This window comes from Schistocerca gregaria, chromosome 1 (assembly GCF_023897955.1).
Source record: "Schistocerca gregaria isolate iqSchGreg1 chromosome 1, iqSchGreg1.2, whole genome shotgun sequence".
Taxonomy (NCBI): domain Eukaryota; kingdom Metazoa; phylum Arthropoda; class Insecta; order Orthoptera; family Acrididae; genus Schistocerca; species Schistocerca gregaria.
The window spans coordinates 1,057,215,709-1,057,230,997 of NC_064920.1; the positions used below are offsets into that span (position 1 = coordinate 1,057,215,709).

Here is a 15,289-nt window from a genome sequence, read left to right on the forward strand (position 1 = left end):
ACTCCTAAACAGCATCACAGAAGTGGAAATACTAACTGGAACACAAAAATAATTATTCATGCCAACAGAATGACTATCAGTGCTGTGGAGTAAATTTAAAAGACTTGTGTTTTTTTAAACATGTGTTGTTCACATGTGAAACAGCCACAAAACTGTTCACCTTTGCATCTATAGGCAATGTAGCAATGTAGTTCATAACAACATACAATGAGTAAGTTAAAAGCTACACAAATGAAATGATTAATCAAACTGCTTTCAATTACAAAAACAAATTGAAAAATTAAGTGGGTTCTTTGCTTGTTTTAGAACTAAAAGTAATACTGACCCTGTCTGTTGGGTTCATTACAGTAGTCTGTGCTACTATCTTTAACATGTTGATGGCAGACATCAGGCAAAAAATTAGAAATTAACTAACATTCAAAAACAAAGGAATGCCTGTAATACGACAAAATATTTAAACCCAGGGATATAAATTCCAGTTAACACCTGCAGTTACACTTTACAGGTTTTAAATTTTTTGAGTATCTTAATAAGTGATAGAATATATCTAAAAACAAAGATGATGTGACTTACCAAATAAAAGCGCTGGCAGGTTGATAGACACACAAACAAACACAAACATACACACAGAATTCGAGCTTTCGGAACCAGTGGTTGCTTCTTCAGGAAAGAGGGAAGGTGAGGGAAAGATGAAAGGATGTGGGTTTTAAGGGAGAGGGTAAGGAGTCATTCCAATCCCGGGAGCGGAAAGACTTACCTTAGCGGGAAAAAAGGATAGGTATACACTTGCAGACACACACATGTCCATCCGCACATACACAGAGACAAGTAGACATTTGTAAAGAAGTGATAAGATTAATAAGTGACAGCATATAGTGAAGTCAGAGAAGTTACATATTTGCAGAAACAAATTTCTTATATTTTAAATAGTTCAGTGTTGTGGAAGGTTTAGTCCTCAATTTAATAAACAGATGTTTCAAAATTGGTACATGACTTATCTTGCAAGTTATTCACAATGAAGCAGCACTGGAAGTTGTAAACAAGAGATATAGTAGCACAATAAACTAAAAAATAGACAACTTTAAAACTGCTAACTAATACTAATAAATCTACAAAACTAATTATAAGATGAAGTTCACAAAAGTTAGTTTAAACACACAAGCTGTTAAAGTTACTGAGGACTATTCCAACACTGATCTTCACACAAAAATGTTTGAATTTTATTAGTGCAAGTCTTGAAATATGCTATGCTGGCGAATGGGAATAATGGATACTCTAACCATCTTCCTGATCCAAGGTTAGGATAGACATTTTCTTTCAATAATCGAATCAATGAGGAGACTGCTGACTAAAAAAAAAAATAAATAAATAAATAAATAAATAAATAAATAAATAAAATAAAAAATAAAAAAATAAAAAAACTGTGTTATTCTTTTGTCTTGTTAGCTATTTCTTGCTTTGATTATTGCTGTTAAGACCATTGGTGAGAAGGTCCTCTTTCTCTCATTCTCTATGTCTCCCTAACTGTAATATTCTGGAACTCCTATGTTTTAAATGTCAGGCAAATATTTTTCCAAGTGTGTTTATTCCCAAGTAATTACAATGACACAGGTTCTCATTTAATATTGAAATTAATAAAACTAAGTTCAGAAAAATAAATTCGGTGTCTAACTTCCAGATTATATGTAAATCACTGAGATTTAGATGAACTGTTCTTGTCAAATATTATGCCATCAGCAAAATATATCCCCCTTTCATAAATCCTTATTTATATTATTCACAATGAAATATTCTGTCTACCAATATGCTCACTAATATTTACTCAAATACTGAACAAATTGACATCCATGTAATAATGAGCATCACAAAAAATTTGAATAAACAAAGATGCAAGATTAAATGATTCAGTGCATCATAACAACAAAACAATTTGTTGTGTTGCACAGTGGTTTAAAGTAAGTAAGCATGTATGAAAAAAATCTGAGGTAATTACTTACATCAAAATTTTTGCATTCAATTGCTGCTTGGAGTGCTGTTCTTCCAGCACAATCCTGCGTATTAACATTGGCACCTTGTTTTAGCAATAACTTTACAGACTGTTTTTCTTTGACAGCAAGCATCAATGGTGTCTGCCCACCATTGTCCTGTTGATTGATCCCCATTTCATGCTGCTCTTTTCTCTCATTCAGCAGTAATTCCACTGCCTCAGCACGGTGGGACTGAGCTGCCCAGTGCAGAGGCATCCGACCATTTAAATCCCTCTCTGTTACATCTGCTCCAGCAGCAATCAGAGTTTCCATCGTCTGAAAAAAATTTCCTTTGAAATGTTTATAATGTGGTGATTGATATGAAAAATTACCCTTGTCACTGTTCGAATTAATGTGAAGAGATCATGTTCTGTTCAACTGAATAGCAAATCTCAATCAATAAAATTCTTCTTTTGCTACAAATATCTTACAAGCAAGTCCCAAATGCACCAATTGTAATCTGACTTCATATTTATGTGGGAAAAAGCAAATGACAATTAAAAATAAAATGTAAGGAAAATCCCAATCATGTTATATTACATAATTAAAGGTAATGCAAATCTAGTATATCACCATGTTCATTCAACTTGTAGGGAAAAAAGATTACATCAATGGAAAACCCAGGGAGTAATAAAACATGTATATGAGCGGAAATAGGAAAGGTACTGAGCAACACATGGAAAGTATGATAAATCATGTATATTGAAGTCCTTTTTCACAGCTAAGGCACACACACACACACACACACACACACACACACACACACACACACACACACACACACACATTGTCTCAAAATGCTGCAGCCTGGCGGTAGTAATTTTGCATGTGCTGAATGGCTGCTGGGGGAATAGAAGTAATATGAAGTGGGATGAGTGAGGAACAAAAAGAGAGTAGAAACATCATGTCAGTACAGAACATGTAGTTGCATGCAGAAGTGTGGCAAATAACTAGGTAGAGGGCAGAGTATGGGGCTGCTGAAAGCAATGCCAAGACAAAAGTGCAAAGGGACAGTGAAGGATACAGAGATGGAGAGAGACAACGTCAGGGTTTGGTGACTCTCCTTCAAAAACAATTTCCTCCACTTCCAACCGCTGCTTAAATTTTCTATGCTTTGTCAATATCATAGTGCAGAAACCTCTAAACAGAAAGTTCCAAACATATACAAACCACATCTTAAAAAAATAATTTTCTTGGTAGGAAGATTTAACAAGTGAGAGGTCTTAACTTGCTTTTAGGACATACCTGCACATCAGTAACATTTAGTACACAGGTAATTTCCTTATGAACAAGCATTATTATTTTTATATTCAACTACACATGTCATATTCCACCAATCATCTGGTGGAAAGAAGGAAAAAAATTGATCCCAATTAAAGGGCAATATAACAAAATGACATAAAGGTACTAATTATTATAATACCAGTAGCCTGCCATGGCCTCACTTTGGTAACTCTAAATATCTACACTCGACGAAGTGTCCATAATATGTAGTGGTATACACAAACCTTCCTCAAGAAATTCTCTGTCTATTACTAGAAGTCATCGAGACTCCATTACTTCATGAAATTAGCCTTCACAAACAGACAGACAAACATGGTGGAGGACTTTAATTAATAATATATTTGGCTACAGTATACAAAAACACTGCGCGAAGTGGTGGTGCGGTTAGAGGCACGATGTTACTAATTGCGCGGCCCCTCCTGCCAGAGGTTCGAGTCCTCCCTCAGGCATGGTTATACGTGCTGTCTTTAGCATAAGTTCGTGTAAGTAGTGTGTAAGTCTAGGGACTGATGTCCTTAGCAGTTTGGTCCCTTAGAAATTCACACACATTTGAACATTTATACACAAACCATCACTCTGTCTATTAGTGAGAACCATTTCAAAATCTGTGCATTAGTTACTGGGTTAGCAATTACATACAGACAGAAATACACTGTGGGGGATTTTAATCTGTACTTCTATACTAACATATTAAGCCAAGATGTTTAACTTCATTCCTGTAAATCTCAAAAGGTTCTTAACCAATTTACTTCAAATTTTTATGCAATTCTTATAAATGTTCAGACGAACATAGGCTTATAAATGTTCAGACGAACATAGGCTACGTTGAAAGAAACATTCCACATGGTAAAAATATATTACAAACAAAGATTCCATGACTAACCAAACAGGAAAGCGCTGGTAGATATACACAATAAAAAAACACACAAACACACACACAAAATTTCAAGCTTTCACAACCAATGGTTGCTTCGTCAGAAAAGAGGGAAGGAGAGGGAAAGACAAAAGGATGTGGGTTTAAGGGAGAGGGTAAGGAGTCATTCCAATCCCAGGAGCGGAAAGACTTACCTTAAGGGGGAAAAAAGGACACATATACACTCGCACACACACGCATATCCATCCACACGTATACAGACACAAGCAGACATATTTAAAGGCAAAGAGTTTGGGCAGAGATGTCAGTCGAGGTGGAAGTGCAGAGGCAAAGATGTTGTTGAATGACAGGTGAGGTATGAGTGGTGGCAACTTGAAATTTGCGGAAGTTGAGGCCTGGTGGATGACGGGAAGAGAGGATATATTGAAGTGCAAGTTCCCATCTCCGGAGTTCTGATAGGTTGGTGTTAGTTGGAAGTATCCAGATAACTTGGACAGTGTAACACTGTGCCAAGATGTGCTAGCCGTGCACCACGGCATGTTTAGCCACAGGGTGATCCTCATTACCAACAAACACAGTCTGCCTGTGTCCATTCATGTGAATGGACAGTTTGTTGCTGGTCATTCCTACATAGAAAGCTGCACAGTGTAGGCAGGTCAGTTGGTAAATCACGTGCGTGCTTTCACACATGGCTCAGCCTTTGATCGTGTACACCTTCTGGGTGTCTATCTACCAGCGCTTTCCTATGTTCCTAGAGAAATAGTGTTCACTGAAAAAAATGTGTTTTTTTGGTTCAGTTCTTTTCCTTTTTGTTTGACAGTTTGGTATTAAAGTTTGTAAGTAGGAGATAAATAAGTGGTTCTCCCTGAAAATCAGATCCATTTTTTCTACAAATTTGGGGGCTTCCAGGGGGCAACTGAACAAGTGATGATGCAGATTTACCACCTACCTATCACATTTTTGATGGACTTCTCTGAGTGCCATTTTGCCTGCAATATTGTACTTACATGTAATTGTGTTGATTTTGGATCTAAGACAAGGATTCACACTTAAAAATGATCAGCAGTGGCAGAGCAATACAAGGAATAATTTTAACTGTGATAAAAGCAGAAACAGCTGACCAAAACAATAATAAATAAATACATTAACATAGAAACGGTAACATTAGGTGAAATTGCAAAAGTGAATGGAAATATAGCCTCTGCACTGGTTAATACCATTAAATCTCTACATGAGTTAATTTTCAGAACAGTTACAGATGATATAAGAAATCAGAAATGCTTGAGAGAATTTTCTGGCTTTACTTTTCAATCAATACCAACATGTCATGAACCTGAAGCTAAGAAGTCATTCATTGAAGTATCTTCAGAAGCAGAGTTAGAAGCAATCTGAAATACATCATGTGATCAAAAATATCTGGACATCTCCAAAAACATATATTTCTCATGTCAGGTGCATTGTGATGCCACCTACTGGCAGGTACTTTATATCAGAGACCTCAGCAGTCATTAGACTTCATGAGAGAGCAGAATGGGGCACTCTGCAGAACTCAAGGACTTTGAACATGGTCAGGTGATTGGGTGTCACTTGTGTCATAAGTCTGTATGTGACATTTCCTAAAGATCCCTAGGTCCACTGTTTCTGACGTGATAGTGAAGTAGAAACTATGAAGGGGCACATACAGCACAAAAGTGTACAGGCCAAACTTCTCTGTTGATTGACAGAGCCCACCGACAGTTGAAGAGGGTTGTAATGTGTAATAGAGAGACATCTATCCAGACCATCACTCAGGAATTCCAAACTGCATCAGGATCCATTGCAAGTACTATGACAGTTAGGCAGGAGGTGAGAAAACTTGGATTTCATGGTTGAGAGGCTGCTCATAAGCCATACATCACACTGGTAAATGCCAAACGATGCTTTGCTTGGTGTAAGGAGTGTAAACATTGAATGAGTGAACACTGGAAAAATGTTGTGTGGAGTGATGAATCACAGTATGCAATGTGGTGACCTGTGGGTGTGGTGAATGCCCAGTGAATGTCATCTGCCCCTGTGTGTAGTGTCAACAGCAAAATTTGGAGGTGATGGTGTTAGAGTGTGGTCATGTTTTCCATGGAGGGGGCTTGAACCCCTTGTTTTTTGCATGGCACTATCACAGCACAGGCCTACATTGGTATTTTAAGCACCTTCTTGCTTCTCACTGTTGAAGAGCAATTAAGGATGGTGATTGCATCAGTCAAGCATGATTGAGCACATGTTCATCACATGTTCAAAATGTATGGCATGTGGTGGAGAGGTTACATGACAATAACATCCCTGTAATGGACTGGCCTGCACAGAGTCCTGACCTGAATCATTCTTGCCAGGCCTCACTGACCAACATCAATACCTCTCCTCAGTGCAACACTCCATAAAGAATGGGCTGCTATTCCCCAAGAAATCTTCCAGCACTGGAGTGAACATATGCCTGCAAAAGTGGAAGCTGTCATCAAGGCTAAAGTTAGGCCAACACCATACTGAATTATAGTATTACCGATGACTTGAAAGTCATTTTCAGCCAGGTGTCTGGGTATGTTTGATCACATAGTGTATACTGTGTATAGACAATGGGACAAAAATATGAAATTACTACTGAGATTTGTTATTATTTACCCAACATTCATGGACTTGTGGTGAAAATTCAAGACGATATACAATCTGAAGATGATTGTGATGATACTGACGATGATAAGAGGATGCAGATGGGTAGTGATAGAAGACTGAGTTTATTTGAAAAGATTATGACAAAAGTATCTGATTTAGAAACAGGTGATAAAAGTGATTCTCAACACATTCACAAGATCAATGTAAATTTTCTCTGTCATTCATGACTTGCAAATTCTTGTTTTCACAAAAACGAAAATATTACTTGAAAGTTTGGCTATGCTTTTTATTCTGGGTAATAAGGTTATCACTTCATGAACTGCACTGAAAGAAGCTTTGCAGGAAGAATTTTACATAGGAACAAGTGCTGTGGAGCTCTACCAACTGTTGTCTTGATGAAAGAAGAAGTGAGAAGAGTCTCTTAGAGGATATTTTCTCATTGTGAAGGAAATTGCTTGCTGTGCCGATACAGATAATGACTCACTCTTTCAATATGTGACTGATGAGCTAGGATGTGACTCAGGCATAAAACTACTACTTTATGGCACTGGAAGTGTGAAAGTGTTTAAGAGAAAAAAGGCATTATGAAAGAGCTGTGAAGTCACTGCTGTAAAGAAATGCTGGTAACAAAGGTTAAGCAATGAAAGTTTAAACTCCATTAAGAAAGATGGCAAGGATTCAAGTATCAGAAATACTAAAACAAATAATGAAACAAAAAGTGTTTCAGTTGTGGTGCCAGTGGTCACAGGTTAAGTGATTGCAACCACAAGAGCAAGGGAAAGAGATGCTTCAGTTGCAGTGACTTTGGCCATATTTCTTATGAATCCATGAAGGAGAAGAATAACCAAATGGTGAAAATGAACGTATGAATTGTTAAGGAGAGTATTAACAACTGTAAGTTTAAATGTGTCCAAAGAGATGAAGATGTTGGATGACTGTGGCAGTCAACACAGTTCATCAAGACAGGATGTTTGTTTGTAAGGTTATAAATGCTTCAAAATTGCAATAAATAGATATGGTCTTGGCAGAAGTTGGGAGAAACTTCATCTCTCACAAGCGCATTTTACAGGCATTGTTGAGATAGATTATGTGAAAATTGAAACAGAAATTTACGTGGTTTCTAGAGACACTACAAATTTAAAAATGGTAGTTGGGGAACAATTTTCTAGACCAAATTGAAGCTTGAATAAACAAGGGTGGAGTTACTATTATTAAGCCAGAAGGGGAAGCTCGTTTTATGTGTATCCACACAGCAAACAAACTAGAATTAGACACTGGAAGGTCTGTGAATGGTGAAACAAAGGAACACATCAAAGATTTAGTGACCAACTACAGCTAAACTAAGGCAAAGTCTACTAATGTTGGGATATTGACTGTTGTGCAAGAACAGCAAGCAATGTTAAGTAGCCCCTGAAGATTGCCACCAGGAGAGAAAGATATTGTTGACAACCAAGCCCAGATGTAGCTTGATTAAGAAATAATACAACCAAATTCATCTAAATATGCTAGCCATGTTTTAGTTGTAAAAAAGAAAAATGGAGAATATTATGTTCTACAGACTGCAGAAAATTAAACAATATCATAGTGGAAGATCATTACCCATCACTCGTTGTAGAAGACCTTTTACATAAACTGTAGATGCCTGCATCTTTTTCACATGAGACCTCAAGAATAATTCTTATTACTATTATTGTTATTTATTTGTAAAAGAATTTGTTATTTTTTTATTTGTTTTATTTATTTATTTATTTTAAAAGGAAAGCTGAAAATACACCTTGTTAGTGAGACTCAGAGCACTTCCAATTCAGGGAAATTCCATTTGGATTATCAAATTTATCTGCAGTGTTCCAGTAATTTACAAACACTGGCTCAAAAGAACATCATTTTTATTTAGATAGACAATATTAAAACACCAATAAAGAGTGATGATGAATCAGTTCAACAGCTTGGTTTAGCGTTAAAAACTGCAGCAGAATATGACTTGGAAATTAATTTTGCAAAATGTCAGTTCTTGAGGAGAGCTGTTGACTTTCTTGGTTATATTATACAATGAGGACTAATCACATCTTCTTCTGAGAAAACAATAGCTGTTCAAAACTTCCCAGAAATGAAATCTACTGCAACAACACAAAGTTTCCTAGGTTAAATAGGACACTTTGGAAAGTTTATCTCAAATTACTCTGCAAATGCAAAACTATGAGAGATTTAATGAGGAATAATCAAGAATGTAAGTTTGAAGAAGAGCAGAGGCAAGAATTCAAAATGCTCAAAATATTCTTTCATTGGATCCAGTTTTGAAAAACTACATTCAAACCTCAAATCTGAACTACACACAAATGAAAGAAAACTTTTTTAACCATGTTGTTACAAAAATCTCCAGATGATGACAATTTCCATCCAGCCTCGTATGTGAGTGAAAAACAACACCTCAAGAGGAAAATTACAGTCATTATGAGCTTGTAGTTTTAGTCACTGTTAATACCTTACAGAAATTCCAGGTTTATTTACTAGGAACATATTTCGAAATTGTAATGGACTATGATGCATTCCAAAAGACTGTGGATAAAAGTGACTTGTAGCCAAGAATAGCTAGAGGGGCTTTAGTCTTGGTGGAGTATTCCTACTCCATAGAATGCCAATCTGGTTCTAGGATGAAACTTGTAGGTGCCTTTAGTCATTCTGTGAATGTACTGTTTGGTTTCACAGGTGGCTTAGTAGCTGGAATCAAGAAAACAATAATGATTTAGCACCAAAAAAGAGCATTCTCAAAGAACTGCCTTAAGAAAACTTTTTAATGAGAGACAGAAATTTTTTAAGTTCTATGACAGACCAGAGACTTTAGTGAATTCACAGATTATGCAGTGTGAAATCATCAATCTTTTGCATGAGAAAGGTCATTATGCAGTTAAGCAAACTGAAAAGGAAATAAATCAAGATGGTTGTATACCAGATTTGACAGAAAAGGTGAAAAGTGTGGTCTCCATTTTTATAAAATGTTTAACTTTGAATAATAAATCAAAAAAGAATTAAGGTTTCCTTCATCCATTATTAAGGAAAAGTGAGCCATTATATACTTATCACATGGATCATACTGGACCACTTCAATCAACATACAATGGATACATCACCATTCTAATTGCTATTGATGTGTTAACCACGTGTACATGGCTATATCATGTAAAAACTACACAATCGACAGATGCAATTAGTATGACAAAATTACAAAAAATTAATTTTCGGAATCCAGTCCAAATAATTACCAATAGAGGGATTTGCTTTACTACTCAAAAGTTCAAGGAGTTTTGCATTGCAGAAGGAACAGAGCATATTTTAATAACAACAGCACTTCCTAGAGCCAATGGACAGGTTGATAAAATCAATTCTACTTTGGCTAAAATCATTGCTAAGCTTAATACTGGTAGCCCTGAAATGAAATGAAATGTCGTGTGGCTAGGGCCCCCCGTCGGGTAGGTCTTTCGATTTGACGCCACTTCAGCGACCTGCGCGTCGATGAGGATGAAATGATGATGATTAGGACAAAACAACACCCAGTCCCTGAGCGGAGAAAATCTCCGACCCAGCCAGGAATCGAACCCGGGCCTTAGGATTGACAGTCTGTCACGCTGACCACTCAGCTACCGGGGGCGGACCTGGTAGCCCTAATGAATGGTACAAGGGGATACCATCAATTCAATGTACCATGAATTGAATGTACCACAGAAGAGTTGTGTAAAAACCATTTGAACTTTTGTTAAGAGCTGAGATGTACATAAAGAGTGATCTTCACATCGCAAAATTATTAGAAGAAGAACGTATTAATTAATTTGAAAAGAAATGCAGGAAACTCAAAGAAGAGGCTAAGCTACAAATCAGCAAGATGCAACAAGCAAACTGTACTAGCTTCAACTAGCATTGGAAGAAAGCCTCCAAGTACAAAATTGGTGACAATAAAATGAACACAAACTGGGTGATGAATCTACAGCCCTATAAGTTACAAAAGTTAAAATAAATTACACCCATGGTGTATACCGAGAAGGTGTTAACCGCAACAGTCCAAGAACTACAACAACATTTGGTGAATTTATGCAACCCTGGCCAGGTGACTACTCATCATCTGAGTCAGATGATTGGCAAGATGAACGAATGTGGGATTTGGATGGGGGATTTATTGGTTTCCAACGTCTCAAAAATGAGATCGACAGGAAGTGCAAAATGCCTAAGCAGGGATGGCTAGAGGACAAATGTAAGGATGTGGAGGCTTAACTCACTAGGGGTAAGATAGATAGAGCATACAAGAAAATTAAAGAGACTTTTGGAGAAAAGAGAGCCACTTGTATGAATATCAAGAGCTCAGATGGAAACCCAGTTCTAAGCAAAGAGGGGAAAGCAGAAAGGTGGAAGGAGTGTATAGAGGATCTATACAAGAGCGATTTACTTGAGGTCAATATTATGGAAATGGAAGAGGACGTAGATGAAGAAGAAATGGGAGATACAATACTACGTGATGAGTTTGACAGAGCACTGAAAGACCTGAGTCGAAATAAGGCCCCGGGAGTAGACAACATTCCATTAGAACTACTGACGGCCTTGGGAGAGCCAGTCCTGACAAAACTCTACCATCTGGTGAGCAAGATGTACGAGACAGGCGAAATACCCTCAGACTTCAAGAACAATATAATAATTCCAATCCCAAAGAAAGCAGGTGTTGACAGATGTGAAAATTACCAAACAATCAGTTTAATAAGTCACAACTACAAAATACTAACACGAATTATTTACAGACGAATGGAAAAACTGGTAGAAGCTGACCTCAGGGAACACCAGTTTTGATTCCGTAAAAATGTTGGAACACGTGAGGCAATACTGACCTTACGACTTATCTTAGAAGAAAGATTAAGGAAAGGCAAACCTATGTTTCTTGCATTTGTAGACTTAGAGAAAGCTTTTAACAATGTTGACTGGAATACTCTCTTTGAAATCATGAAGATGGCAGGGGTAAAATACAGGGAGCAAAAGGCTATTTACAATTTGTACAGAAACCAGATGGCAGTTATAAGGGTCGAGGGGCATGAAAGGGAAGCAGTGGTTGGGAAGGGAGTGAGACAGGGTTGTAGCCTCTCCTTGATGTTATTCAATCTGTATATTGAGCAAGCAGTAAAGGAAACAAAAGAAAAATTTGGAGTAGGTATTAAAATCCAGGGAGAAGAAATAAAAACTTTGAGGTTCGCCGATGACATAGCATTTCTTTGAGGTGGATCAGGGGAACCAACCTGGTATGCACCTACTGGATTGTGGGAAACTGCCTAAAAACCATGTCCAGGTATGCTGACACACCAGTCCTTCATCATCAGTCCACTGGGCAGAGTTGATCTGGGGCTGCCATGCCTCCCTATCCTGGAATCGGTCTGGGTGGATAACAAAAATAAACCAGGCTCAAGGTCAGAGAGAAGGAGAAGAGGAGATGGACAGAGAGGGAGGGAGGAACTTCCAACAAATAATTATCAATTTCGAAACAATGCTGGGTTTGCTGATGTATAATATGTACACATTAAATTGTTACCTAAACATATATTTCATTGTATCCCTCATAAAGAATTAATATACTAGGCAGGATATTGAATACATGTGTACTCATGTGTCTAATCTCTTCCCATCCTAATGTTGAGCCCCTTAAGTCACTTTATAATTACTAACAATTTCTTCTATTGTTTTCTCACTGAAATTGTTAATTATAATACAAACATCACTTTCAAATAAGTAGCAGCTCCACTTAATAGGCATAAATGCTTTGGTGACCACATCCAAGCATAGCTCAGGCCACAACATTCTGTTGAATACCATTAGGTGGCAATTTTCTGAATGCACAAGCCACCTAGCACACAAAAATTGGACTCTTGTTACTTGTCCCTTGACAGAGGCTGCTTTCTGTTGTCAATTTCTAGAATTTTTTAGAAAGAAACAGTAGTGAACATAACACCTGTTGTCACGACTGGTCGAGAAAATGTGTGATTGCATGGTCATTAGTTTTGCCCATGCACTCATTAGCTTTTACAGTTATTATTCTAAAAATATTTCTTGTCTGTTGAGTCAGCAAGAAATTTTGGAAACTCAGAGGAAGAATTTGATGATTCTCGATTGGAGAGAGAAATATCAGAATGGAAGATTCATATTCAGGTAAACTGCAGTGTGCTACAATTTTTCATCAGTAATACTGTTGCTATGGGTTGTGCTGCTGTAATTACAATTCAGTTCCTTTTTATCCTTTCTTATTTTTCTTTTGTCTGAGTCTCATCCATTTTATAGATAAATTTCGTGTTCAAGCATCCAACACAAGTTTACAAGATTTGGTTGGAGAAGACAATCTACTGGCAAAACAAGCAGGGAAGAAACACACTCGTATTGCCTTGTTTGGACATACCTTCTCTGCAAGCCAGAATACTTCAGATGTTTCCATATAAAAGTGAATTACGTATGTAATTGCCCAATAACTTACCTCACACCAGATTTTTTTCCTTTTTTTTAAGGATAATTATACTTTCTGTTACAATACCATTATTTATCAATTATTTTAGTACATATTACCCTTTGATATGTATCAAACACATATGTGCCAGTAATACTTCAAATAATGGCATGAATGGCTGATCTTCTAGGTCCAAAATTTTCCGAAGTGGCTGGACTCCAAGGTATTGGGTGGATGGTTATTCACTTCTACACTAGTATAGGCATGCATATTTAAATACAGAGATATGTAAACAGCCAGAATACAGCACTGCAGTCAGCAATAGGATAGTATCTCCAAGGTAGTGATGAACTGGAGATTTTCCCATACAACCATTTCATGTGAGTGCTATGAATACCAGGAATCTGGTAAAACATCAATTCTCTGACATGATGACTGGAAACATGCTTACTGGTCAGATGAGTCTCATTTCAAACTACATCGAGGGGATGAATGTGTACAGGTATGAAGACAACCTCATGGATCCATGAACCCTGCATGACAGCAGGGATTCTTCAAGCTAGTGGAGGCTCTGTAATGGTGTGGGGCATCTGCAGTTGGATTGATATGGGATTGCTGGTATGTCTAGATGTGACTCTGACAGGTGACACATATGTTAGTGTTGTGGTTGGCAGGAGAGCCAACCGTGTTTTTCTAAAGGAGGCCGAAATGCACGCATCTCAGCTCACGCAGGCTGGCATGAGGTCTGGAACATGACAAGGGAATTAGAATTGAGAGAAACGGATGTAGCTGGTGGAATACTTAACTTTAATCCATTCATGGAGAACGTCGCTCTTTATGGTACATGATTCACAATATCAATAGTACGAATACTGGCGCCATGCTAGGTTGTAGCAAATAACGTAGCTGAAGGCTATGCTAACTATCGTCTCGGCAAATGAGAGCCTAATTTGTCAGTGAACCATCGCTAGCAAAGTCAGCTGTACAACTGGGACGAGTGCTAGGAAGTCTCTCCAGACCTGCCGTGTGGCGGCGCTTGGTCTGCAATCACTGATAATGGCGACACGCGAGTCCGACGTATACTACCGGACTGCGGCCGATTTAAAGCCTACCACCTAGCAAGTGTGGTGTCTGGTGGTGACACCACAGTTAGCATCCTGTCTGATCACCTGCATCCATTCACGTTCATTGTACATTCCGCCGGATTTTGGCAATTCCTGCAGGACAAAGTGACACCCCATAAGTCCAGCATTGCTACAGATTGGCTCCAGGAACACTTCTCTGAGTTTAAACACTTCTGCTGGCCACCAAACTCCCCAGATATGAACATTATAGAGCATATCCAGGACGTCTTGCAACATCCTGTTCAGAATAGATCTCCATTCTCCATCCCCTCCAATATTCTCACAGGTTTATGGACAGCCCTGCAGCATTCAAGATGTCAGTTCGCTCCAGCACTACTTCAGGCATTAGACAAGTCCATGACACATCATGTTGTGGCACTTCTGCATGCTCGTGGGGCCACTAATTAATATCACGCTGGTGTACCAGCTTCTTTGGCTCTGTAGAGCACAACAAATAGGATTGGAGCTTGTGGATCTCCATTGGAAATTTCTTCTCAGCCAGAGTCTGTTCTCTTGAGTTGCATTGCTCGACCTATCGTCTTTTTTATCCCACCAATCTTCTGACTGGTTAGATGTGACCACCCACGAATTTCTCTCCTGTGCCAAACTCTCCATCTCGGAGTAGCACTTGCAGCCTACCCCCTCAATTATTTGATGGATGTATTACAATCTCTGTCTTCCTCTACAATTTTTATCCATTACCACTCCCTCTAATACCATGCAAGTTATTCCCAATGTCTTAACCGACATTCTACTATCCTGTTCCTTCTCCTTGTCAGTGTTTTCGGTATATTGCTTTCCTCTCCAATTCTGCAGAGAACATCCTCATTCCTTATCTTATCTGTCTACCTAATTTCCAACATTCTTCTGCAGC

At 38.0% G+C, this 15,289-nt stretch overlaps 1 protein-coding gene across 1 annotated transcript in view; it reads right to left on the reverse strand.

Annotated features, from left to right (window-relative positions):
* The window catches only part of LOC126281081 (serine/threonine-protein phosphatase 6 regulatory ankyrin repeat subunit B-like), a 243,704-nt gene that overhangs the window by 18,872 nt on the left and 209,543 nt on the right, over positions 1-15,289 (reverse strand). The window contains exon 15 of the mRNA XM_049979814.1: positions 1,998-2,303. Within this exon, the coding sequence (XP_049835771.1) occupies positions 1,998-2,303 (306 nt within the window). The remainder of the gene's footprint in view (positions 1-1,997; positions 2,304-15,289) is intronic.